Source organism: Colletotrichum scovillei, assembly GCF_011075155.1.
Source record: "Colletotrichum scovillei strain TJNH1 chromosome Unknown Contig00004, whole genome shotgun sequence".
NCBI classification, from domain to species: Eukaryota; Fungi; Ascomycota; class Sordariomycetes; order Glomerellales; family Glomerellaceae; genus Colletotrichum; species Colletotrichum scovillei.
The window spans coordinates 2439538-2466154 of NW_023336262.1; the positions used below are offsets into that span (position 1 = coordinate 2439538).

Below are 26617 nucleotides of genomic sequence, written 5' to 3' on the forward strand. Positions count from 1 at the left end.
CTTCTCTAATACCACACAGGCACAAGTAAGCCTCTGCAGCTATATTGCCGTGGTTGCATCGATAGCGTGCTGTATAGGTACAGGGCTCAAATAGAGGCGTCAATGCCTCGAATACCAAATTCAATGTGTCAAATGAGACCTTGTACCCGCGTGGTGGTGGTGGACGGAGGCTAAAGTCGTGGCGAGGTTCGATCGAGGGCCTCGACAAAACGCAGAGGGGAATACGAACAGACCACCAGACCAACGGCCCTCCACACTGATGTAATACCTCGCTGGCCTTGGACCCGGCAAGTCCTGATGGATGGAGACATTGCAAGGGACGAGACAGGTGACAATTGGCTCGCCGTTGCAAACAATGAGAGGAGATTCGAAGAGGCCCTGGCAATCCTGGCAGAGGGAGAGAGCAAAAAGTCAAAGTGCAATTTTAAATTTGGGATTAAACAGTTGGTCCGGGCCCACTTTGGCAGGCATGGTTGGTCTGCAAGACTGCAAGTGCTGCACCTCGTTTTTTCTGGGCCGGGAGTATTTTCTCGCTCTTGCTTTCGCTTTCGACGCGGACGGGAGGGAAGAAGGAAGTGGGTTCTCTCCTCCGTGCCTCCTTCCTAGTGTATCCGTAAGTTCCTGCCTTACTTCGAAAAGGCTCAAAGTGCCTAACCTTAAGGCTATGTGCGGTACGTACCTGCCTTAGGTCACGTCCTGACCTCAGTCCATGGCGCAGGTCCCAATCTTTCCCCAGACGCGGCGCGATCCAATTCGATCGTCAACCTCCATCCAACCTTGCTTTGGGCTCCCCTTTTTTCGCTTGTGTTTGGCTTTTGAGTCCTTCCGCCCACATCAACAACAAGGGACGGGGGCAACCGGCTATGAGTCGAGTCACAAGTCACAAGCTCAACCCGAAGGAGAATCAGGTCTTGTTGGCCGGCTTGGCTTCTAGTACGTGGTGCTGCTCCGTACCTAGTACTTACTTTGCTCTCTTGGTCGTCGTCTCTTGCTAATACCTAGTGTATGCAGTAAAACTTTCAGGTCCTCGTTGAGCCCACACCCTGTCTACCCACCCCAGAATCCGCCCTTGCAAGTTGCGTGCAGACACAAGCGTGTTCCCGGCCCATCGACACACGGAGAACATCGATGGGTCACACAACTTTGCAGCTGAAGAGGTGAAGGGGTGGGTGGGCAGCGCAGGGAAGAGACCACACTACCAAGGCTAATCATAGCATGGCACCTGGGGGCGCGCCTTGGCTTGTCACCCCGAGCGGGAAAAGGTCGACATTGGATCCAGAGATGGATTTTCGCTCGGAACACTGCACACTATTAAACCCACCTCCAGTCCATCCACTCTGTTCCTGGTCTCCCTTCCTTTCCTCCCTCCCTCTCTAGCCTCCGCCATACACTCGTTGCTCGATCACCTGTTTCAAAACGCCTACATTCGCTGTTCTTGTTCGGATATCAACAACTTACACCATTCTTAATACACCCGTGTAACACCACAGACCAATTACTACCAGTCAAGATGCGTTTCACCTCCATCATCGTCACCGGCGCCTTTGCCGTCCTGGCCGCCGCCCAGTCCACCACCACCACATCCGCTTCCGCTGCCTCCTCCGCTCAGGCTGTCATTGAGAAGTGCCTGTCTGGCTGCCCTGCCACCGACGTCAACTGCCAGGCCAAGTGTATCTCGGTACGTTCAGGGACCCACAGACGGCGCCATCCCGATGAAATTTCACGAAAAGACTAACATATGGTGCTCACAGGTCCCCAACCCCAACGAGGACCAGGTCAACAAGACCACCGCCTGCGTCGCCAAGTGTGATCAGGGTGACGGATCTGCGGCAGCCACAGATCGCTATGCCCAGTGTACTTCGAAGTGTATCGCTGAGAACTACTGGAGCAGCGGCTCTTCTCCCGCTGCTACCGCTGGATCTGGATCCGGCTCTGGCTCAAGCGGCAGCGCGACTGCTGCCACCGCTACCGGCTCCGCCGCTGCCACTGGCTCTGCCTCTGGCACTGCCACTCGCGCCTCCGGTTCATCTGCTGCCTCTGGCACCGAGGCTGCCTCCAGCTCATCTTCCACCGCCAACGCTGCTGCCCCCGCCCTGGTCGGCTCTGCTTCGTTCGGTGTTGTCGGTCTTATCGGCGCCGCTCTCCTGATCTAGATACCTTTGCCATTCGGAGGATGAACATAAAAGGTGGATGAGAGGATGAGTGGGATGAATGTATGGATTCACGGAGAGGGGTATATACCATCAGGGAGACGATTACTATATATGTGGTCAATGATTTAATAGGCAGATTACAAGGATATGTGTTAATGTTACTAGCGGACACCAACGTCTGCCAAACTTCAATATCACAATGTCTTCCTCATAGTTCGTGCGTGCTTGAAGGCGCTCGTCTTCCTGTGTGACATGTGGTCCATGTACCGAGTTGAACGCATATTCCAAGTGATAAGCGGATCTGAGGCGTTGACTCCTTGCAACGGCATGTTGGTTCGGTGCGCAATGCGATTTGCTTTTTGACGGGTGGCGGTCTGGTTTCAGACACAGGTACTGCGTAAGTGACTCCGATCAAGTTGTTCATTGCAGAGACGTCACAAGACCCTCGTCAGTCATCAGAGCGGTTTCTTCGACTGCTAATCTTCTTTCAGGACCGGGTAGGAACAGTTACTGGAATGTCGCTGATCCAGGGGATGCCCAACTGTTTCATCTCAACGGCCAATTGGAAGAGATAGTCCAAGCTACGGAACGTCCTCGTTAGCATATTTCCACGCTTTCAACTGTGAGACAAATAATCGGTATGAGGGAAATCAGGAACAAGGGATGAGGGAAGAGGAGGAATGTTTCCAAGATGAGAAGAGCAGGTTTCCGTCCCGATTTTCTGCAACGGGGAGAGAGACATGATAATCTCATTCTCTCGGAGAGACTCAAAAACTCACCTCTCACACTGCGTCTTGGCCTTGTGGACGTTATCGCCCCAGACGTAGACGCCGTGCCTCCGCACCAGCACGGCGTAGGTGTCGGGATACTTGTCCATGGCCTCCTCGAGGAACTCCGTCAGGTCCTCCTCGTGTGCCGTGTTCTCGATGACGGGGATCCGGAGGGTGTCGTGGTATCCGAGGTTGCCCTGCTTCTGGAACCCCTTTCCGAAGCCCTTGATCTGTTCGATGTTGTTGATCTCGAACAGCTTGTCGTTGCCGCCGGCGCGGCCTTGACCCTCGAGGATGAGGGTGACGAGGACGGCCCAGTGGGAGTGCGTGTGGATGCAGCAGCCGGCGCCGCGGCGGGTGAAGGCGGCGAGGAAGAGGGGGGTGCACTGGGAGGGCTTGTAGGAGGGCGGGGAGCGGAGGTAGACGCGGTTCTTGAGGGATGCTTCTTGGGCGGCGAGTGAGAGGACGTAGATGTCCTGGGGCTTCATGAGTTCTTTTTGGACGCCTGAGGGGGCGAGGTAGACGAGGTCGCTGGAAGGGTGTAAGTGAGAGTCATGATTTATGTGTTTCAGGTAGTTTTATGTGTATGTGCACCAAGTGAGGTGAAGTTTGTGAGATAGGGGTATGATGATGATGTCTTGTTTTCTTCGTATATGAGATGAGGAAACAAGTTGTGGTTATCAAAATGAGATACACGGTGCTTTTTGACAATGGCCCATTCTTTGAAGTACAATCATGGAAGATGCAAAACTTACTCATCCCGGATAGAGCAGCCACCGCCGGTGCCGGTAACCCAGCCTAGTGTCCAAAACTTTGCGCACAGCGAAGGAATGAGATTCGCGGGGTGCTCCGGGTCGTTTGAGGTGACGAGCAGGTCGGAGTTCTCAATCTCAGTTGTGGACGCCATGGTGGGCTGGCTTTATGAGATGAGTTTCGCGGGGTAATTTGGGTAGCGAACGGGGGGTATCGAATCCTGGGACTCTGTTATACTCGGTTTGGCTCAGGCTAGAACTTGTAGAAGGTAGTGGAAAATACGGAGATCCTAGTTTGGAGGTACAAAACTGTTTATCGGGTATCCAGGAAAATTTGAGCTCACGATTGCGATATGTTTACTCAGTAAAACCAAGTTCTCCCAGTCACAAGAGTCGGGAAATTTTCGCACCAGCCACACGAGCTCATGTGAGGCTGAGTGAGGCGAGAGGAGAGATGAGCCAGTGGTAGTTGTCGACTTCCCCACATGGCAAGCACGCAAAGGCACGGAACGCTCTTCTTCCACTCCAAAGAGTTGCGATTTACGAGACAGTGACAGAGGCTCTTGCGATTGGTCAATCCGCGCCCATCTCGCAGCTCTGTCAACTCGGGTCCATCGGCAGCTCCAATTACAAATGGGCGCTTCCACGCTCCAGGCCATAGCTGGCAAATGCGACGGCGGAGTATGAAGTCTCGCTGTACGGCACGGGTTCATGGATTGGCAAAAGGAGACGGATACCAACAGGTGGTGCTAGGAGAGATGATGAGACAGACTGGTGAAGAATCGGCAGCTAGTCCGGTCGCTGGTTGAGGCTGATTAGGCGTCCTGCAGGTGATGCGACAAAAAAAGAGGACACCTAGCCTTTTTTCGACGACGGTCGAACGCCCATGTTTCTATTTATCCCGTCGAGTGGGGAGCGCCCACCTTGACGCCCTTATTCAGGAGGAAGCTTTCGTGAGATATTAGGACAAATTAGAAGCCTGACTCCTGTCATATTAAATCCGCAAACACGCCTGCCCGAAACGGATGTCTGTTCGATCAATCGAGCCAGTGAAACCCAGCCGGGATCGTGTCGTGCCAGTGTCAGTCAGACGTTGGCTTGGACCGAGGCATATCTGTGTATTTTCGCAGTCTTGTCTGCTCAATGCGCACCCATATTACTATTCTGGTCGACCGTGTGTGATATTAGTAGAGCAGTGAATGGCAATGGCAGCTCCAACGGCGCGGCACTGATACAGTCCATCTCGAGACATTTCGGGATCAGCCGCCAACCTCAGATACTAGCCTCGATTAAATCGCGATACATCGCAGAGTGCATGCTCCTGAGAGCGATACACCAGTCTCTCTTCATCTTCCGCCAACTGGTGTACGAAAGGAGTGGATGGCAACCCAGTTGAGGTCGGAAGAGCTCAGTCCATCAGCCAGGATCAGCAATTGAGACTTTGGAAGCTCGTCGAAGCACCATGAATATCCCCCTCCTTCCCTTCACTGTTAGAACCAGTGGATCCCATTCCGTCGCCAAGGGCCCCCGCACTTTCCTCACCTCACCGAGCCACAGTCCGCATGCCGCATGTCATTGTCAGCAGAAGCAGCCCACTGAAAAAGGTACCGCAGCGGCTTTGCATTGGCTACACCGGGCTGTGGTGGGCAGCGGCGTGCTACCCCGACGACCCCTGAAGCTAGGTAGCGGATTGCATGCTACGGCAACTGCTCTCGCTGCTGGTCCCCCCGAAAATTCTCCAATTTTCTGCCAATTTGATTGGCCCAGAACCTCTGCCTTGCCGAACCTTACCCCGACGGGCCACACCTTAGTGAGCTCTCCCCTACCTGGCCTTTTTTCGGGTGCTCTCTGCTTTTTTGGTCGCTGAGGTTTTGCTGGGGACCTTTTACCGCAAAAAAAGGACACGTTGAGCACAACCCGCTTGCGCGTGCCTGCCTCACGGACTGATAAATCCGTCGTCTTCCTCGCCCCATTCCTCCTTCCGAAACTCTTTTCCCTCTCCTTGGGAATTTCCTCCTCGAAAATACCAATCCTCTCCATCCACCGCGACCGGGAGCCCTTTCTACCCTCTTTGTCATTCAATTGACAATCTTTCCTTTACAACCCAACAGCTTTAACGCTACTTACCTCCCCCCCTCATCTACCTGAACCCGACTGAAGCCGAGACACCGATTCCACATCTCGCCCAACATGAAGTTCAACGCTGCTGCGTTGTCCGCTGCGGCAATGTTCGCTGGCGTCTACGCCGACGATGCTCAGAAGGTCCTCAGTGAGGATAAGACCTCCACTGCTGCTGAGTCCTCTACCTCGGTCACTCCCCAGCTGTCCACCTTCACGGTAAGCTCTCCCCTTCTCCTCACCAATGGCTTTCTTTGTTGCTCCGTGTGAAGCTTCCTCACCCTCACTGTTCATTCGCTGCAATCTCATGTTTGACGCATGAGCTCAATGCACAATGGGAACGGGGCTGGGGGGATTCCTTGGAGCTTCTCCGCACCTGCTCTACCCGCAATGAAATAAGCAATTATCTGACAGCGGTTTTTTTATTCCACAGCCTACCACCCTAAAGGCTCCTTTCTTGGAGCAGTTCACCGACGACTGGGAGAGCCGCTGGAGCCCTTCTCACGCCAAGAAGGACTCCAAGGATGACGAGGAATGGGCCTACGTTGGCGAGTGGTCCGTCGAGGAGCCTACCGTCTACAAGGGCATGGAGGGCGACAAGGGTCTTGTTGTCAAGAACCCCGCCGCTCACCACGCCATCTCGGCCAAGTTCCCTAAGAAGATCGACAACAAGGGCAAGACCCTCGTTGTTCAGTACGAAGTCAAGCTTCAGAGTAAGTTCCGCGTCACTTCGCTCAAACTGCAGCCTTATGACAGAGTGCTAACATTCGTTCCCTCTCAGACGGTCTTGAGTGCGGTGGTGCTTACCTCAAGCTTCTCCGTGAGAACAAGGCTCTTCACTCTGAGGAGTTCTCGAACGCCACTCCCTATGTGATCATGTTCGGTCCCGATAAGTGCGGCCACACCAACAAGGTTCACTTCATCTTCAACCACAAGAACCCCAAGACTGGTGACTACGAGGAGAAGCACCTTACCTCTCCCCCCACCGCTCGCATTGTCAAGACCACCGAGCTCTACACTCTCATTGTCCACCCCAACAACACTTTCATCATCCAGCAGAACGGCGAGCAGGTCAAGACCGGCTCCCTTCTCGAGGACTTCTCCCCCTCCGTCAACCCTGAGAAGGAGATTGACGACGCCAAGGACACCAAGCCTGAGGACTGGGTCGATGAGGCCCGCATCGCCGACCCCGAGGCCAAGAAGCCCGAGGACTGGGATGAGGACGCCCCCTACGAGATTGTCGATGAGGAGGCCACTAAGCCCGAGGACTGGCTCGAGGATGAGGCTCAGACCATTCCCGACCCTGAGGCCCAGAAGCCCGAGGACTGGGATGATGAGGAGGATGGTGACTGGGTCGCCCCTACCGTTCCCAACCCCAAGTGCACTGAGGCTTCTGGATGTGGCCCCTGGACCAAGCCCATGAAGAAGAACCCCGACTACAAGGGCAAGTGGACCGCGCCTTACATTGACAACCCCGCCTACAAGGGCGTCTGGGCTCCTCGCAAGATTAAGAACCCCGACTACTTCGAGGACAAGACCCCTGCCAACTTCGAGCCCATGGGCGCTGTAAGTATTCCCGATAACGTACCGGTATGTCTTTCACCTGCTAACGGATGAAACAACAGATTGGCTTCGAGATCTGGACCATGCAGAACGACATCCTCTTCGACAACATCTACATTGGCCACTCCGTTGAGGATGCTGCCAAGCTTGCCGAGGAGACCTTCAAGGAGAAGCACCCCATTGAGCAGCTCGCTGAGCTCGCCGACAAGCCCAAGGAAGCCGAGAAGCCCAAGTCCCCCAACGACCTCAAGTTCCTTGACGACCCCGTTCACTTCATCAAGGAGAAGCTTGACCTCTTCATCACTATTGCCCAGAAGGACCCCATCCAGGCCGTCAAGTTCGTTCCCGAGGTTGCTGGCGGTATCGGCGCTCTTCTCGTCACTCTGATTGCCATCATTGTCGGCATTGCCAGCTCTGGTGGTGCTCCCCCCGCTGCCCAGAAGGCTGCGGCTGATGCCAAGGACAAGGCGAAGGAGGTCAAGGACAAGGCCACCAAGGCTGTTGCCTCTGGCGCCGACGTCGCGAAGGACGCTACCAAGCGCAACACCCGCAGCTCGTCTTAGATGAGAACGGTTCTTGCGATTGAATTGTGAATTAGTTTGCTTTCTCTTTGATATCGTCGCCGGAAGAAGGCCAGAGGCCTAAAAGTATCGTGCTTCAACGTAAGCACAAGGGGTGGTATCAAGAACCGAAGAGAATCATGGATGCTGCTTTTTTCAGTTTAACTCCCTCATTCTATGCCTGTTTTTGGTCATCGAGGGACAGACAGAGAGCATGGCGTAGGTGTATTCTAGCTACCAAAAAAAACAAGGGATTGATTACAACATTACGTTCCGATTTCAGATGTGATGTGAAATGAAAAGTTCAAAGTGAAATGTCATCGTGTTCCAGGTCCATCCCGTCATCTCAAGATAAGGTCATCAGCTCCGCGGTCAAATGTGGCCCCCGGTCTCCCGCTATGAAGGTCTCAGATCCACCAGCCGCTTCTCCGCCGCATACGCAGTAGGGTGATACGCTGTTTACGCCGTTTACGCCGGCGGAGAGCGCCCACCTGACGCTTGTAGCACCAAAAAGCACGGTTCCCTCTCGGCATAAGGCGGCATTGGGGCCGGCTTCGGCTGGGAGGAGCCAACTGGGAGCTTGGGGGAAACTGGGCAGGGATTCTAAAATCAGTGGCAGCCATGGCAGCGTTATCTTACCCCACCCCAACCTTTCCCCACACTCTGGGAGCTCGCCGAGTTCCCTGGGACTTTATAAGGGACTACGATGTCGCTCGACTCCGGTTCCCGCGTCTCTCGTGAAAGAAGTGGCTGGCAATTGGCTTGAGACGAACGATCCCAAGACGACGGAGCGGACAGTTTGTTGTTCTTGCAGTGTGTAGCACTATCTGTCTCTAGTTTACCCAATCGTTGGCTCTCGTCAGAGACCTCTCCTATACCCTTCTTCCTCTTCCTTCTCCTCCTCTCCCCTCTTCTCCCTTTTCCCTCCTTCTTTCACAATGCGTCGAGCATTCACTCGAAGCATTACTACCGGTGCTGGCCGAACCTCTAGAGCATCTCTCACCCGCTCATCACTCCTCTTCTCAAAGCCTACCATCATGGCCTCCTCCGGCTCACCCACCTCCGCCGTCGCGGCGAGGAGGATACACGCCACGGCGAAGCACCTCAACGCCGCCCTGGACTCGACGGCCGAGTCATACCCCAACACCCACGAGAAGATTGCCAAGCCAGAAGACACCCCCTTCTTCCTGGACAACAAGTTCATGACCTCGGCCGCGACCGACTTCATCGACCTCCACGACCCGGCCACCAACAACCTCGTCACCCGCGTGCCGCAGATGACCACCGAGGAGCTGCAGTCGGCTGTGGACTCGGCCGAGAAGGCCTTCCCCAAGTGGCGTGCCATGAGCGTCCTCGCCCGCCAGCAGATCATGTTCAAGTTCGTCGCCCTCATCCGCGAGAACTGGGACCGTCTGGCGGCGAGCATCACCCTCGAGCAGGGCAAGACGTTTGCCGACGCCCGGGGTGATGTCCTCCGTGGTCTGCAGGTTGCCGAGGCCGCCTGCGGTGCGCCTGAGCTCTTGAAGGGCGAGGTGTTGGAGGTCGCCAAGGACATGGAGACGAGAAGCTACCGCGAGCCATTGGGTGTCGTGTCTGCCATCTGCCCCTTTAGTAAGTGAACCTGACATGGTTTCTTTGTTGGAAAGACGACGGCGAAGAATTGAAGCTAACAGTAACTAGACTTCCCCGCCATGATTCCCCTTTGGTGCATTCCCATCGCGACCGTTACCGGCAACACTCTCATCCTGAAGCCCTCGGAGCGCGACCCCGGCGCGGCCATGATCCTCGCCGAGCTTGTCCAAAAGGCCGGATTCCCCGAGGGCGTCGTCAACGTCGTCCACGGCGCCCACAAGACGGTGGACTTCATCCTCGAGGACCCTGTCATCAAGGCCGTCAGCTTCGTCGGCGGTAACAAGGCCGGCGAGTACATCTTCAACAAGGGCTCCGCCCACGGCAAGCGCGTCCAGGCCAACCTCGGCGCCAAGAACCACGCCGCCGTCCTGCCGGACTGCAACAAGAACCACTTCCTCAACAGCGTCGTCGGCGCTGCCTTTGGCGCCGCCGGCCAGCGCTGCATGGCCCTCAGCACCCTCGTCCTCGTCGGCGAGACAAAGGAGTGGCTCCCCGAGCTGGCCGAGCTGGCCAAGAAGCTCAAGGTCGACGGCGGCTTCGAGGCCGGCGCCGACCTCGGCCCCGTCATCTCCCCGCAGAGCAAGCAGCGCATCGAGAGCCTGATCCAGAGCGCCGAGGACGAGGGCGCCACCATCCTCCTCGACGGCCGCGGCTACAAGCCCGCAAAGTACCCCAACGGCAACTGGGTCGCGCCCACCATCATCACCAACGTGACGCCCGAGATGAAGTGCTACACGGAGGAGATCTTTGGCCCCGTCCTCGTCTGCCTCAACGTCGACACCCTCGACGAGGCCGTTGCGCTCATCAACAAGAACGAGTACGGCAACGGCACGGCCATCTTCACCCGCTCCGGCGCCACCGCCGAGGCCTTCCGCCGCAACATCGAGGCCGGCCAGGTCGGTATCAACGTGCCCATCCCTGTCCCTCTGCCCATGTTCTCCTTCACCGGCAACAAGAAGAGCGTTGCCGCGGGCGGCGCCAACACGTTTTACGGACGTCCCGGTATCTCCTTCTTGACGCAGCAGAAGACCGTCACGTCCTTCTGGGCGTCTGCCGATGCGATTTCGCAAAAGGCTGATGTGTCGATGCCTACGCACTCATAAGTTCTGTGCGTTGAGGTGAGGAAGGGAGTGGTGGGTATGGTATGTAGGAGCCTCGAGCCAGGCAGCGTAAAATGGGTTGTGATGTGAGATGTTGATTGAGCACGTACCGGGATGATTGCTATGGTTTTATGATAGTTGAAAACGTCGGCATGGCAAAAAATGATGAGAACTGCAGAGACAGTTCGAGAAGAATAGCCACACGCAAAAAAAAAAAAAAAAAGAATCAAACGAAATTTCAAACAAATACCATGGTTCGCACCCATATGTATGTCATGATCCTCAGCGAAACTAGACTAAGTCAGTGCCGCTCTGTCAAGTGTTTCCCACCTTGTAGTGGCTCACTTACAAGACCTTGGAGATCACATCATGGGAGCGATTCCCTACTCTTGCCATATCCCAATATTCCTTTATCTGCTGAGATACTTTCTCACTGGTTTTGAAACATGGTGGCACCTCCTCAAACCCTTATGTCGTGATCTATTCCCACCACTACAAACAAATGTCGATTAAGGACAAGCCTCGTTTACTATGTTCCCCTAAACCAACTCTGGAGCGTTCACTTCTATTGTTCTTTAGCAATTCGTCACTTTTTCTTGGTGTATACTGTCACTGAAGATAAGATAATACGGTGTGAACGACGGGCCAGTGCTCTTTGACTTGGGATTTTCGTAAAGGACATCGAGGGTTTCGTGATATCACACGAAGCCTAGTGGTGTCACACAACGGAGTTAAGAAGAGGTGAGCTGGATAGACCGGAACAGAGTAGGTCTGCGTTTTGAGAGTTGCCTTGGCTAAGCACTTGAATAGAAGGTATTCCTGATGAGATCATGTCATGAGCGAATCTACCGAGACATCCTTTGGAAGTGATCAATGCGTCGACTGGTTAAAGATTCTCTATTCGAAGAAGAGCATAGCGCGCAGGGATATGGTACAGCCTTGTGAACCTGCACTAGGTTCTCGAAATTTGATAGGGCGCTAGCTACGTAAAGGAGAAGGTACCAAAAAGTAAAAAAAAAACATAGTAACCTTCCGGTCTTTTTGAAGGCGTCTGTTTTGGTCGTGGTCGACTACGATGTGGACCATCGCGATGACACATGGTTCCTTTGAGCAGGGCTCATCACGTTCCGAGAGTCTGGCCGGTTTACTCACCTGTGTAACCTGTCTCTTCCCATGAGACCACCTTTTTCACTCACCCTCACAGTACATAGCCTCAGGACAAAAGAGAAAAGGACAAAAGAGAAAAGAAATTATCAAACCTCTTACCAAAACCCCGTCATCCCAACCCATCCCTCAAGGTCACAAGCCACATCCTCATACCTCTCACACGGCCAACCTGACACCCTTTATCACTCATAATTATCTGTATACTTCTCTAACCCCAGGGGACTCCCTGGGCCGCTATAGTCGAGTGGTTAAACACCTAATAGAAAAATACCCCCGATGGAAAAAGGAAGGGGGGGGGGGGGGGTTGAGGTTTTCATAGGATTGCAGATCCTCCATCGATTACCGGCGTCGCGAGTTTAACCCCGGGTGTCAGACATCCCGGGGGTGTGACTGTGTCCGAACATTTAGGCCTTTTTTTCTACTGATTATTTTGGTTTTGGTGGGCTTCAAATAAGGTTGGGGATGTGTTTTGAGATGTGTATCTTTGGTGTTGGCGGTGGTGTTTTGATCGTAGTTTGTTGTTCTTGTCGAGGAAGGAAGGTATGGTGCGGACTTTTAGTGAGTGTGATTGAATCAATACCTGGTCATCTTATAAGACTTGCACTTGGCCGTTATGGCAGGCCATTTCACAGAGCTTCTACCTCGCTTTCGTATGTCAGATGTCGGACATGGAATGCCCATACTGACTGGTGTTCATAGCCGACCTCTTGTTATATTCTCGACACCATCCACCGCCAGAACCATATACAGCAAACTTCTAAACGCCTCTTACTCAACGTGAACCATGCTACAAATTGTCTAATCTCCCAAGGAAGTTCTCGTCACGGGTGAGCCCTTGTCCTGAATATCCGTGCAAACAAGATGTGTATTTATACGTCCTCTGCCTACTCGGGCGTCACCTAGGCTTCAAACTAATCGACCCATACAACTCAACCTGCACCAACAACGAAATACAAGTAAAGCGACCGTGGGTATATAATCCTGACCAGAATAACAAAAGAAAGAAAAAAACATGAAATGCCCCTTTTGCCACTGCCGCGAGGTACAATCTGCCCAAGTCTTCTAAGCGAATGTCTACCAGGCTCACACTCTTCCCCAAATCTCCGTCTTCATGTCCAGCATGTGATATGTTTCTATAAAGAATACGAGAAGAAATATGAGAAACAAGGGAAGAAGAAGAAGCGAAGGAGCAAATTGCCGACATTACAAAAACTTCAATATCATCAAGTAAGACACACTCAACATCCCACCCCCTTCACTCCCCTCGAGACAAAAAAAGAAATCATCGACCAGGCTGCGACGGCATCTGCGGCGTGTACGGCACGTACGGCTTCCCCCTCCGCACGTCACCGAGCTCCGCCTCCTCCATCATATCCGTAAACGTCGTGTTCCTCTTCACCCCAGGCCGCCCGCCCACCGTCCGCGGGTCCGCGAACACGCTGATGCTCTCGCTGCTCGGCTCGCGCTGGAGGTGGGATTGGTTGTTGTTGTTGATGTACCCCGGCTTCGGCGGCTGGAGCGGGTTCGGCACGTTGGGCGGCTGGAGGCGCCTCGACCCGGAGTTGGGACGCATACCCCTGATGGGAGCGACGGCTCCGGTGCCTGCTCCCCTCGCGGGCGGCGTCCGCGGGGCTGAGTCGCTGCGCGCGAGACCGATGGGGTGGTGCGCCAGCGTCGTCGCCGTCGAGGAGAGGCGGTTGTGGCCCTTGTTGGGGGTGAACCCCGCCGGCGAGGTGACGAAGCCGGAGTCGCTTCGCGAGCGGGAGTGCGTCGTGGACGGGGTCTTTAGGATGAAGTCCGTCCGCACGGTGGCGTTGTCCGTGATGGGGATGGGCTCCGAGATGATGTTGCCAAAGGACGAGGTGGACGTCGACGGGCGAGGGCCACCGCTGCCGCCGCGTTTCTTCTCGCTGAGCGGAGCGGGGCCGCGGCGACGGCGGCGGGCGCAGAAGAGGAGGAGGGCGACGCCGAGGCCTACGCCGACGAGGAGGCCTACGAGGGAGCCGATGACGATGGCGGTGGGGAAGGTGCCGTTCTTGTTCTCGCTGTCGCCGTTGTCGTTGTTATTGTTGTCACCCGCGGGCGTCGTGCTGGCGGCGATGGTCGTCGGGATCACGCTCGGGACGGCGGTGGCTGTCGACGTCGGCTTTGGAACCGGGGTGGAGGCTTCCTCCGGCGCCTTGGTCTGGTCCGAGTCTTTCGTGCACTGCGACAGGCTATTGCAGCTGTATCCAAAGGGACAGCAGCTGTCGCCGCAGGTTGCGAGTGTGCCGTTGAGGACGGTGGTCTTGATGGAGGCATCGGGGTGTGCCACGGGATCTTGGAGGTTGATGTTACATGTGATGGGCGAGATTCTGTCGCAGCTCTCCCCTTCGGGACAGCAGAGGACGGTGGTGTTCCCGGCTAGAGTGATGCATTTCTTGCCCGTACCACAGCAAAAGTTTCCCGGGAGGCCGTTGCCGCAGGAGGTGAAGCCCGCGGCGGCGCATGTGTTGTCTTGTCGCCCAAAGACGGAGGGGATGGAGGCGGCATGAGCGGAGGCGAGGAGGACGGAGAGCACCGCGGCTCGTGTGCATTTTCGTAATCTCGACATGTTCCGAGTTTGGAGTGTGTGATGTGTTTATGATGGTGCAATAGTTGGGCTTCTTTCAGCCGGGACGTTGCTTGATGGGGTTGCAGGGCCGGCGGTGAAGTCTGAGCTCTTACCGCAGAGTCAGAGGCGCGTATCAAAAGATGTGTAAGTCGGGAGTCAGGTGGCGGTTTGTGTCAAGGGTTCATGACCACGGAAGGAGAGTAACGAGGCCTCGAGACCCCTGCGGGGAGGAGAAACGGGACACAAAGGCGTAGAAGTAAGTCGTGGGTTGAAGAAGTTTCGAGTTGGAAGAGACAAGCAGGTACAATGGGATTGTCGCTATTCACAGATGAAAGGGTATAAGACAAGGAGTAGCTACTGTGTTGTTCATCAGGTGGCAAGAGGCCTCACAAAAGGAACCCAAGAAGCGGTTTGATCGAGCAAAAGATGACCTCAGGAACAAAGATGCAAGAAATGACGAGAATGAAAAGGTGAGCAAAGAGAAGAATCGGGCGATGATCCGAAGAAGGAGATGACGATGTCATTCCCACCCGATACTGAGCCAAAAGTCATCCAAGCCCAATCTTTTTTGGTCTGGCTCGATATCGCGGCAGGGCGGCATGGGGGCCAGTTCTTCGGACCCCTACGACTGCCACTCGGCGGAGGACTCCCGCAGCAAAGAGTGTAAGAAAAGAAGAAGAAAGTAAAAGACTCTTTCAGGTTCGACTAACGAACTTGCTGCGCGGCTCCGAAACGAACGAGCTTTCGCCTGTGCCCAAAGAAACAATGCCACCCGATCGACCTCGCCTAAGAAGGCCGGCTGGTCGGTGGCCAACCAAGTAGCCCCCGAGTGGCATCGCGGCGACTCACGAGCGTTGATGAGAGGGGGCTCCTGCTTTGCAAAGATTACCTTGGGCTCTGCAAGCGCGACTGGATCGCAGCGGGCGTGAAGAAAGTGGTGGAGCGATGGTGTTGCGAACTCTGAACGTCTCCAGTGTCACCATGTCGCTGCGGAAGACAATAGCCCCCGAGCTTTTCCCATCATGAGAGGGTATGATAGGGCAACAGCGGCCAAAATTCAGACCTCAGGGCCCCCTGCCCCCAAAAAAGCTTGGAAACCATTGGCGGATATCAATAATTAGCAAATGAGTAGCGGCGACAGCAGATAGATGGCAACGTTGGGCGGCAGAGAGTCTCGCCGTGAGGCAGTGCTGGTCTGGGTAGTCGCTGGGCCGGCGACAACGAGAGGCTGTCGTTGGAGTATGTCTCTTTGGTAGTGGGGACTTTCTATTCCCCTTGGTGGTTGAACGGTCCATGGTGAAGGAAGGGGTTGAAGGGTTGAAGGAGAATGAGAGGTTGTGAGCGGTTGGCGAGTCGCCCAGTCAAAGAATAGAATTTCCTAAAAGAGTCATCCAAAGTGCCAGAATGTAGCCGCGCAGCCGAAACGCGCGCCTATGATTCGTTCCTGGCGATTGCGGCCCCGACTTTAGGGGTGGCCCCTGCGTCAAGAGCGTCCGGGGTGGCGGACGCTGAAAAATGGAGCCGAACGGGGCCGCTGGGCCGCTCCATCACTGTTAGCGTCCGTCCTTTCCCTTCAAGGCCCCATTCTCTTTTCAGCAAAGACCCAGGTACTTTCGTACTCTTTTGGGACCTCCGCCTTTAGCCGCTTTATCCCATCCATGACACTGTTCAGTAAGGTATTAAGGTATCTTAGGTGCTAAGCAACTAAGGTAACCAACACCAAGGAAGACTCGTGGTGCGTAGGGATTGAGACTCAACCCTTGACCTCACTAAAGGAAAACAAGGGTTCAAGACATGGCATGGACATTGACCGAGAGAATTTAGCCTCAAAACCCCATTGACAACCTTCAATGGCCCGCCACTGGGCCCGTCCAAGCCACACGTGACGTACGCCATCCGTTCCAGCCACTGCAGCCACTGAAGCCATCGAAGCCACCGCAGCCGCTATTCCCGTACCTTGGTTCTACCTCATAGGCTTATACGCCCACCGCTCTGCTGGCCATGCATCGGCTCCCTCACGTTCCCTTAGAAGACGGGTCACAGGACCGCCTCGCGAAAGCCTCACCTTTTGACCGATCGGCAGCCGGCAGACGACGAACCTCCAGTCAAGAGCCGTGCTTCCCATCTCGCAATGGAGGAAACCGGGGACCGTCACCACGTCCACGGGCCAAAATCGGCCTTGGCCTACACTGTCCGTACAGCACCAGGCAGCATCACCATCGTCGTTGTCCTTCTCGCTTCAGCTCACCAAGGGGGGGGGGGAGGGGTGTGTATCTGGGAACACTTTGATCTTCTCAATGTCCATACACGATGCCATCGTCAGAACCCCCGTCAACCTTCGCCGTCGCCGTCGGTGAGCGTGTAAGTCGTGTCGGCCACAAGTTCCCAGGGTTCGCCAAAAAAGCCCATGATGATCCACCGCAACGGCGGTCCCCATCCCGACCCGATGCCCCCCTCGCCCACTCCCAATCAAATGATCTACGAGCAGCAAAAATGCCTTGCCATGATTGCCATGTTTCTGCCCATGCTCGTCCTTTTTTTTCTTCCCACCATCGCCCCTCTAGCGGAACCAAAAAAAACTCCAACGTCGTTCGCCAACCTCGCTGTTGTACGGATACACACGCCCCTCCATCCACGTGACGATACAGGATTCGCTCAGAACCTCTCTTCGAAGAATTCCACGCACGTCCGATCCCGTGGTCCCATCCGCTGCAGGGCCCCCGGCAAATGAAAAGACAGAAGAATAGAGAGGAATGAGGGAACGACGTTTCCAAGCGTTCAAGGTTTTAAGCCCCATGCAAGGGAGAAAGAGCAAATCGCAAACCACAGACACCATCGTCACGTGGATACTTGATTGAATTTTCCCTGTTTTCGTACTACGCTAATGAATACTGGTACCAGTCTTGTGCACCCCTCCCCCCCAAGACGATATCGGCGCCGAGAATTAACCAACCCCCAAGGGAACCACTCCGTTCTCGCCAATTCACAGTGATTCACAACACATATACGAAATATGCGTGCGTGTACTCCGTATCTCGAGCGTGTTCTGTGACTCAACAACGGCGGTGAACGGTCTCCCGAAATCGTGGGGAACGGGTACGGGTTCGGGATATGCAAGTGGTTGGCGCTTAAGCTTGGGTGAATCTCGCTTTCCGTCATCTGAGACCTATCTCTCTTCCCTGTCTCTTTTCCCCCCCTTCCTTGCCCAGATGTAAGTCCCCGCACAAACCCAAAAACTCCCTCTCTCTGCCTTTCGTCAATACCTTGGATGGATGACAGAGGGGTGTGTAATCCGAACAATTGAGACTCGATATCAAAGCCCGTATGAATAGAATCTCGAGACCACAGTTAACTCGATACTGTGGTCCCCAAACCACCCCAGCTGTACTGCACTGTTTTACAAACGCACACCCACCCCCATTGCACAGTAAGGTAGCGAACATGAATACACACAAAGGAATGATGCCATGGAGTCCCAGGTGACTCGACTCTATTCTATCCCACAGCGATGGGTTTCTTGCAGAACCAGCAAAACTCGGTGTCCACATTCCCAATGCCCCAGCCCCCATAGGTGATCTACAATCAATCCTTCTTTCAAGACTCATCATATCGTCAGCACTCTGAACAAACGACCCTGCTCACCACTGACGTCGGACCTCCAATCCATGAAGCATTGCACACTCAACGATCTCGGATCTTTCTCTCACCTCACCCCTCCCTCTCTCCCTCCCTCCTCTTTCGTGATCACCCCGAACCTAACTAACTACCTCGGCGTGGGGAGGGAAAAAACGGGATTGCCCAATTCGTGATCCCGGCCAAAAGACAAGCCACACAGACCGAGGACGAACGTCAGGTGAGCTCACCTTGAACCAAACACCTCGCAGGGCACTCCCTAGCTAAGGTACCTGGTAAAACACCCCGCCGCACACCGGGCCAAAGCTCACCGAGCCAAGCCGACCTTCACCGCTACCTTACCGGCAAACCATCTCTTCACCTCCACAACAACACCGACACCACAGCACTTCAAAGGGACATGGATACACAAGCCCAGGGCACCACCGGCTCGTGCGACCTCTTTACCCCTCCAAACCTCCCGCCGTACCTCTACCGCCCTCTCTTCCTCGTCCCCAAACCCCCTCCGGCATCGCAAGAACAACCTCCATTGACAAGAAGAGAAAGGACCGAAAAAAAAAAAGATGGCGCTATCGCGTCGGTACCCTCAAGCGAGGTAAGGTGTATTATAGTGCGTGTGAACAGTGATATAGCCCACTATGAGAATGAACAAGCTCTCTGTCCACCTCATTGGGAATATTCTTTGAACCTGCGCTACCTCATGACCACCCACAGAGCCAATTACCTACCCACCCCATGTCCATCGCATCCAAACATCGCGCATCCTCCCGCGACATGCTTCAATTGGCTTCAGAAGAAGACACTGTACTGTAAGGCGCCTTAGGTACCTCACCTCGAGCAAACACACGTTACAGTGGCCCTTTGTACTACCCTCGATCGGCAGCTTGCATCTTCACCTCCCACCTTTCCCCTCCTCTACTCCCGAGTTCCCAAAGGGAAACCTTCCCCATCGCTGTTCTCTTTCTCCTTCTCTCTCATGTTCAAATTCGTCCAGTAACCAATTCCTCTCGTCCGTCACTCCCGTCTTACGCACCCTCCCCTCCATCGTCCCATTTGCGCGTAAGCTTCGGCCCAAGTGCTTCCAAGGGGGGAAGGTGGTGGTGATCGCCACACCCGTGCAAGCACGCAGTAAGCCGGAGAACTTTCACACCTTTGGACCTTACCTTACTGTAATACTGTGTACTCTTCCAAGATTCGACCCCCCACCCTGGCATAGACCGGCCTAGACAAATCTCGGACTCGGCCGGTGGGCACCACCCGTGAGGGAATTCTTCAGAGTTTTCAAAGCCCAGTAAAGGGGAGAAAAGGCATGATTCGAAAGTAGCGCTTTTGAAATTGTTGGGTATAATGTTTTGGTATTACATGATTCCTATGATCCTGCTCGATTCTGCCAACTGCTCCATAGGGAGCCGAAAGGCTACCGAATGAGTACCATGTGAAGAAGTCAACTGGGAAGCTAGCCCATCGCAGCTCCCAGAGCCCTTCTCTTTGATCCATCCGATCCAGTCCAGATGCACCGAAATGCTAGTCCCAAAGTCCCAAACATAAACTCCGATGAAGCCCGTTTCCCGTGCTCATGCTATGGTATACCCAAGAGAGGAAAGAAAAACCAAGTTATCAGACGAAAGTTTGTTCCGTCTGAATAAATGAAGAATAGTCGTTCGTCGCATCTCATGTTTCCATTGCATGTTCCAGGGCCTCATCCAGGTGGTCCCTTTCCCATCATCCTTCGTCATCATCCATCATCCTGGCAGCCAGGCCCAGCTGCCCCGTGCACCCTCACCCGTGAAAGTGTCCAGTCAGAAGAAAAGGTAAAAAAGTGTGATCCAAGTGTCTTCGCTCTCATCGTTCATGTCCGCTCCGTGTGCCTTGCGGCGTGTCCTTCTAATAAACCCAAAGCAACCTTTGATTAGGTTGGTGTAAATGTAGAAAAATGTGGTATCAAAATGGGGAAGATCAGAAGAGAAGATTCTAAAGTGTCCAGCAGTGCAAGACAGGCTGCCAAGCAGCCCTGGTTGCGCGAAAGGGAATAATCGATTGCCTGAATCACCTTTGCGGAGGCGGTATACATACCATGCAGATGAAAGGCGAGCCTTCTGCACACATCTATACAACCCGGAACCAGCCAGGATGCTAGATGAGCAAGAAGTCCCAGCCCTTCATCTGCATGACATCCCTCCAGTGGATGTATGCTACCGCCTCAGCTCCTTGCGTGGAACCAGGGCTGCCGGCGCAGCTGTCACTGCTCTTGATGTTGCCTGTCTGCATCCAGACTTCGTTGAGGAGCGAGGCGACGCGGCCGAAGGAGCCGCAGTCAGAGACATCGCCAAGCTGGGCAACGCGGTCCTCAAAGAGGGCGCGGAAAGAGCTGCCAGGCAAGCTGACAGAGCCGCCAACGAGGTAGACCCAGACGAGACTGCGGTCAAAGCCTCCAGGTCCCGAGGGGATGAGCTGGAGAACGTTGGCGAGCTTCTCAACCAAGCCGACACAGGAAGCCTGCGCGGGGTTGAAGCCGGGTACCAAGCTGCAAAGGTAGATGCGAGCGGCAAGGCGGAACGCGGCTGTCATGTTCTTGGAAAGCTGCTTAGGGGAAAGGCTTCCATTGTTATTGTAAGGCATCTTGGGACCAGGCTCGCCAATCTCGGTGAGGTTGATCTGGTCGCCAAGAGCGTGGACGTGCTGGCAAAGAGTAATGTCGTCCATGCCGCTTCCCTTGAGAGCCTCGAGGCAGGCGATCTCAGAAATGAGGTACATGACACGGTCATCGCATCCCATGAGCTCGCGAAGACCCAGGCTAGGGTTGTTTGACAGGTGCTTCTCGCGGTAGGTGTGGGCAAAGGTAGGAGCTTGTCCCTGCATGGTGGCGCCGAGAATGTCAATCCAGGAGGTCAAAGTCATGTTGAAGGGAGTTTGGGTCATCTGATCATTGGGATCCGAAACCAGGCGGGGGAGGTCAAGCTTCTGGACCAAGCTGATGGCAGCTTGGAAGTGCTGGTGCCAGGGGATGTCGGGCAGTGCGTCGTCGAAGCGACCGACGACACACTGGAAGAAGATGAGACCCAAAGCGGCCTCGAGAATCTCCTGGTGGTTCTCGTCCTTGTTCAAAGCGTCGCAAAGAGACGAGATGGTGGCGTACCGATGGCGCATGATGTCCTGGTCAATCTCCTCTCCGGGAACGTTCATGGTCGCCTTGTAGTGCTGGGCGGCGATGCTAAGGCAGCAGTGCAGGTAACCCTTGTTGCTCTGCAGAGCCGGCAGGATCAGATCGGAGCCGACGGAGCCATGTTGGTTGGAGTCGAGAATGGGGAAGATGGTGGGCAGGACGAATTGGATAAAGTGGTCCAGCAGGCGCTGATCGTTCTCGTCAAGCTCGACTGCGACCTGGCGGTTGGACATGGCCGGGCCATGAGAGAAGTCGAAGAAGTTGACGTTGAGGGCCTCCTCACTAAGGGACTCCTTGCGCTCAGAGTAGATCTGCTCGGTCCACTCGCCGTCGAGGGGTACGGAGGAAGGCAGGATGGTTCCCGGGGGCGGGGGAGTGTGGTAGGTGCTGAAAGTGGAAATGGTCGACTCCCTCAGAGTGGGCACATCGTTCATGTAGACCTGGCGCTCAGTCTTGACATCAATCTCGTAAGGCGAGGGGAAGCCACTGAACATGAAGTCGGGGTGCATCTGGGGGTTGTAGGCAGCATAATCGGCACCGACAGTTGGCGGGCTGTTGAAGTTGAAAGCCTGGGAGAAGTGCGAGTCGATGGAGGCGGAGCGAGTGCGGTCCAGAGGGTCGGAAAAGGTGGCAGAGGTGGGCAGAGAGTGCGACAGGCCGGGAGGAGAGCCGACGGAAGTCTGGATCGTGTGCGACGCCTTCTCTGAGAGCTTCTTGCGCTTGATAATCATCTTGATGTCGTCCTTGTGCTTGCGGCGGGCATCGTTGTTGCTCCACCACATTGGGCGCTTGTATTCGCATGTCAAACCAAGATGTTTGCAAGCGGAGCACATTGGCGAGCCCTCGTCGCACTTCTTGCGGCGCAGTCTGCAGGTGTAGCATCCTGTAGAGAATTCAATCAGTCTCAAGTGTTCAGATGAGGTTTGACCATCGTGGAAGACACAATTTGAGGTGAGTAAGGGAGAGTGGCTCCCGTGTAAGTGGGATTCGGATGTGGGTGTAAGTCAAGCATGGCTGATACGATGCTAAATGGGATGGGATTTGGGGAAAAGAAGGGGATTCTTGGGATGAACGTACCTGTCCTTGAACGGCGGTGCATTTGTGACTTTGCCTTGGAGCTGGCATTGTTGTTGTTGGTGGTGTTGTTGGCTTTGCAGGCCGACTTGGCCTTCGCAGAAGATGCGACGGCCATGTTGACTGCAGCTGTTGATCTCATGAAGTCCTCTCGAATGTGGTTGGGGGGTAGAGATGCCATTTGTACCCTTCTTCTGTTCGCGATGGAGGTACCTGCGTGTGAATGACAAGCCGAGCAGCGAAGACAGAGCTAGAGCTGGCTGACTGGGGCGGAGGAGAGAGAGAGAGAGAGGAGGGAGGGAGGGGTGTGGTGAAGGGTGTGTGAATGTGTGGTGGACCGGGGGTGATCAGGGACCAGGGTCGACAAGTGGAGGGGCGTGGCAGGAACCGTTACACTGTGTAGAGACGGAAGCGAACGACACTGTGCTCTGGACCGGGGAAAGAACGACCAGGGGTCCTGGAGGGTGTGAGAGTGCGAGTGCGCGCGTTGTGGTCTTCTCCTCTTTTTCTTCTGATTTGTGTGTGCGTGCTGGGTGAGGCAGTCTTCGTTCCTCTGTGCTCTCTCGCTTCTCTTTCTTTCCTGGTAGCCAAGAGTGAAAAAAAGGCGGGGACAACCTGGGATCGATATTGGAGAGGGGGGAGAACTCGACGAGGGGGACTCGGTGGTCAGGAAACGTCTGTTCGCTCGCCCGCTGTCAACGCAATTTGAGATGGGAGACCGGGTTGTTTGTCGAATGGTTTGTCGAGTTTCCAGAAACCCAAGGTTCCAAATCGTATCAGATTATTGAATTATTTCTTTCTTCCTTGTCGTTCAAAATGCAACAGCAAATCCGATCTCGTTTCGTGAACTGTAAGCAATGGGCGCGCTGCAAGTTGTAAAATTGCAAATATGTCGAGAGTGATCGACTGTGGATTTTTTTCGTTTCGGTGGTGTCGAATGAGTGACTGGTCGTTTAGCAAGTCCGGCTTGCCTTGAACTGGATTATCGGGTGGTATTCGAGTGGTTGGGGTTTTCCGAAGATTGTGGACGGAGGGTATCAAAAAACAATTGTATGAATGAGAGAGAAAAAACCTTGAACAAACACTTGGATCACTTTTCCTTCTTCTTCTGCTTGACTTCTACAGATCAACAACGAGAGGAGGCCAGAATCCAACTGTTCGTGATGGATGGTCCAAAGTCTTATATTGTGGCCGCCTTCATCATGACCGTCCTCTTGTTGCGCCAACCAACGGGCCTTTGAGTGGTCTGCCTGGTGTTCACTACGTAGCCAACATCAATATTGTTCTAAATTTGGATACACCTATGTATGTGTGTCTCCATCGTCCCCCCGAGCCGTGAGTGAGTGTGTGTGTGTGTCTGCTCTGCATTCCAGACTAACGTAGGCTAGGGCACAAGGCAGGCCGGCTGGCCGCCTTCACGTCGAGTGCGTGAGACTTTGACCTGCGCTTACAGGCTCCAATGAGAATGGGCCGCCAAAGGCGGTCGCACTCACTGTTGGACCCCACCCGAGAATAGAATAGGAATGGACACTTCCGCGTCGAGAGGGGGGGCAGCTTCGAGATGGACGACATGGGTGCGAGCAGCTGTCGAGCGAGTGAACGGGCAACGCATGCATATCGTGGCTTGCCATGGCTGGCTCTGGATGGCAGGCCATGGGGACCAAGGTGCCAAGCACACCTTCGACCACCTGGTCACCACGCTACGCAGAGACATGCAGAACCACATGGGGCCCACCTCTTGTTTGCCCAACCCGACTTGCCAACCTGCTATCGAGTTGTGCCCCATCCGGCCATATGCCTCTCCGGCTGTCCGCCGTCGATACCGCGTCCACTCTGTCGTCCCGGGCCCTGACCGGTGCAGATGCTGATCTTCAATATCGACTGGAAGGGGAAACTTGATGCTGCGAGTAGCAGTTCGCCCGGATGCGAGTTCATCCCGCGGGAGTCCGTTGCGCAGCCGGAGCTGCAGAAACACAGAATAGTATCCGTATGGACTATCTGTATGGCCTTGCTCTATCTTGTATACGTTGCACCGGCTCCGACATCAAGTACTATCGATAGATGGTCCCCCTCGGCCGCCAAGCAGGCCGTCGGTGGCACGATTTGAATAGAGGATTTCGGGGGCCGACGGATGACCAAGCAATGAGCAGAGCTGTAGTTGGCCAGGCTCTCCCTTGCAAAAGATATTTGGTCGTGGATCATTCCTCCCACTTACAAGCTCTGTCCTAGGATCGCACGTACTTGCATGAAGCTTGCCAACCACCAACACAGTTCGCTGAGCTTGTGGGACCCATCATCGAAATACTACCGTAGGTATTCGTAGAGCCAGAAGCGAAAGCCGGGCAAGAACCTACGGGTTTGCATGGGTATGGGGCCCTGTCAACCTTTTTTGGTGAGGTTAGCCCTGTGTCTGACAAACGCGGTGGATTCATCCGATCATCCCATGTGAGGAGCCTCGCTTCATGGTTGCATGATGGATAACTATGAGCGGGACATGACTAGTCAACCGCTGGAGCCCCCGTTGAATGGCATCAAATATGGCAATCAGCCTGATCATTTTCTGGGAATGATCTTCATTGCTGTTGGTTCCCCCAAAGACCCATGCTGGGCGAAAGTTCAAGCCCCGTCGAAATAGGTCCCGTAGGGTTTGCTACTTTGGCAACAGGTTCCCAACTCTGGCGAGAGCGATGTTGGACCTCATCTTGCCTCGTGTTCTTCTTCAAGACTTGGACTCGACCGACTAAGACAGGGTCTTCTAAAGAGCATCCACAAATGAGAAGGCCGAGAAAGGCGGTCAGCTCCCGGATTGGATGGTCCATATGGCCACTCAATGTCGGTCAAATGTGGCTGCCGGAGTTGATACGGTGGAACTGGGACTTTCTGTCGTGCATGGCGAGAAGTTCAGGGGTGCTTTGCTGTATCCTGTAGCCTGTCAGCAGGTGGGTTTGTGCTTGGTGTAATTGGATCATCCGTAGATAATCAAGAGAGTGAAAATACCTCGGATCGTGGGGAGGATAGGCGAGTGAGGCGAGTATCCATCTCCAAAGAAGAGCGAGTGGGTTTTGATGGAGAGTGGAAGATGTCGAGGCCGGTACTTGGCCATCGATACCCAACTACAGCCGAAAGTGGTGGCAGGTGCAGCAAGCAAGGGGGTATCATGGCACCGCGGGAGATGTCGTGCAAGGTGCTCCGCTCCGCCAGAGCCGTAAGGATTTCTTTGCTTCTTGCCTGCTGTACACCGAAGTCGTTGCGAATAACGGCTGCAGAAAGGCACAAGGACAAGGTTGCGGCTAGCTACTCATCCTCCCGATGGTAGGCACTACTCCGTTGAGGTATTTGCTCTGCGTTTCTTTTTCCCTCTCCAGTCCTCAGCACCTGCCACCTCTTTGCTTGGACAGCCTGACAGAGGTACGGAGCACGTCGTTAGCGTCATTGTCGGTGCAGTCGAGGTTCCTTTGTCAAGAGGGCTGGCGCAGACGTTGATTCGACGGCGAGGTGTGACGACTTGTCGTCTCGTGCAGGGCTTCGGGACCAACCGTTTATTAGCGCTTGTGATGTCGCAGGGATTTAAGCTCTTGCGAATGGTCCGCTACGGCCCCGGATTGGCTATTGTTTGCTGCAAGCGAGAAGATCGTGCAGGAATATTGGTCAGGGACCTCCCAGCTAGTCCACCGGGTGGGGGCAGAGCTTTGGCCAATACGCGGCAGGAGCGCGGCAAGTGACAGGGCACCTTCTCGCGGGGTTCGCATGCTAAGGCACCTTAGCTCCATGTTTCCTGCCCCTCTTGTCTCTTGCTCTTGCTCTCGCAGGGGAAGCAAGGCGCTGCAGCGGAAGGCACGCATGGCACGTTCCTCAGATGCTTGTCCACCATCTGCCAGCCAAAATCTGGCTTTTGTGTTTTCCTAACTAATTTCAGCCAATCACAGTGACGCATCTTCATCTCTTTCCCCTCCTATTCCTGCTCTCCGCTTCCTTCCGTGCCGTACAAGTGCTGCCGAACGACAACATAAGGTACCTTCCTTGCCGTATGCATCTGGCAGGCACGCCGCCCGCCGCACGGCAAGTTTGCTGTCTGGAGGAGGCACGTCGGGCAAGGTCCGCCGATGATGGTGATCTCCCGCCAACAGGACGCTCTTGCCTGGTGAGCTAAGGTACGGACTACCTACTTGGCTATGTACATTGCCCTACGGCACCGGAGTACCACCCTCACCACCTTCCGAGACGGGATACTCGGATCATCTTCACTTCCCTGTACCTTCCATTGCTTGCTTACGCAGTACGGATAGGTACCGTTCATCTGACCGTCTGGCCATCCGTCACCCTCGGAATAAACCTCATC

General features: G+C 54.6%; 6 protein-coding genes across 6 annotated transcripts; 3 read left to right on the top strand and 3 right to left on the bottom strand.

Moving 5' to 3' along the window:
- Nucleotides 1-1510: 1510 nt before the first annotated feature.
- HER10_EVM0010266 (uncharacterized protein) lies at nt 1511-2153 on the top strand (the record flags this gene model as incomplete). Its single annotated transcript, XM_035479731.1, has 2 exons — nt 1511-1678; nt 1752-2153. 2 exons carry the CDS (start codon nt 1511-1513, stop codon nt 2151-2153), a joined length of 570 nt encoding a protein of 189 aa, XP_035335294.1.
- Nucleotides 2154-2640: 487 nt separating this feature from the next.
- Nucleotides 2641-3830, bottom strand: HER10_EVM0011468 (methylthioribulose-1-phosphate dehydratase; the record flags this gene model as incomplete). Its single annotated transcript, XM_035480901.1, has 3 exons — nt 2641-2734; nt 2933-3454; nt 3679-3830. 3 exons carry the CDS (start codon nt 3828-3830, stop codon nt 2641-2643), a joined length of 768 nt encoding a protein of 255 aa, XP_035335377.1.
- Nucleotides 3831-5469: 1639 nt separating this feature from the next.
- On the top strand, nt 5470-8197 carry HER10_EVM0001549 (calreticulin family protein). Its single transcript, XM_035471293.1, has 4 exons — nt 5470-6012; nt 6227-6506; nt 6575-7359; nt 7419-8197. Exons 1-4 carry the CDS (start codon nt 5866-5868, stop codon nt 7917-7919), a joined length of 1713 nt encoding a protein of 570 aa, XP_035334650.1. The 5' UTR covers nt 5470-5865; the 3' UTR covers nt 7920-8197.
- Nucleotides 8198-8565: 368 nt separating this feature from the next.
- Nucleotides 8566-11139, top strand: HER10_EVM0004794 (methylmalonate-semialdehyde dehydrogenase). Its single transcript, XM_035474427.1, has 2 exons — nt 8566-9527; nt 9597-11139. The coding sequence occupies exons 1-2, from the start codon at nt 8855-8857 to the stop codon at nt 10649-10651; spliced, it is 1728 nt and encodes a 575-aa protein (XP_035334896.1). The 5' UTR covers nt 8566-8854; the 3' UTR covers nt 10652-11139.
- Nucleotides 11140-13066: 1927 nt separating this feature from the next.
- On the bottom strand, nt 13067-15238 carry HER10_EVM0007652 (uncharacterized protein). The gene has a single exon (XM_035477202.1). The coding sequence runs from the start codon at nt 14406-14408 to the stop codon at nt 13098-13100; it is 1311 nt and encodes a 436-aa protein (XP_035335100.1). The 5' UTR covers nt 14409-15238; the 3' UTR covers nt 13067-13097.
- A 4117-nt stretch (nt 15239-19355) lies between these two features.
- On the bottom strand, nt 19356-23452 carry HER10_EVM0010000 (uncharacterized protein). Its single transcript, XM_035479470.1, has 2 exons — nt 22282-23452; nt 19356-22087 (listed from the first exon to the last, which is right to left on the bottom strand). Exons 1-2 carry the CDS (start codon nt 22457-22459, stop codon nt 20175-20177), a joined length of 2091 nt encoding a protein of 696 aa, XP_035335273.1. The 5' UTR covers nt 22460-23452; the 3' UTR covers nt 19356-20174.
- Nucleotides 23453-26617: the final 3165 nt, after the last annotated feature.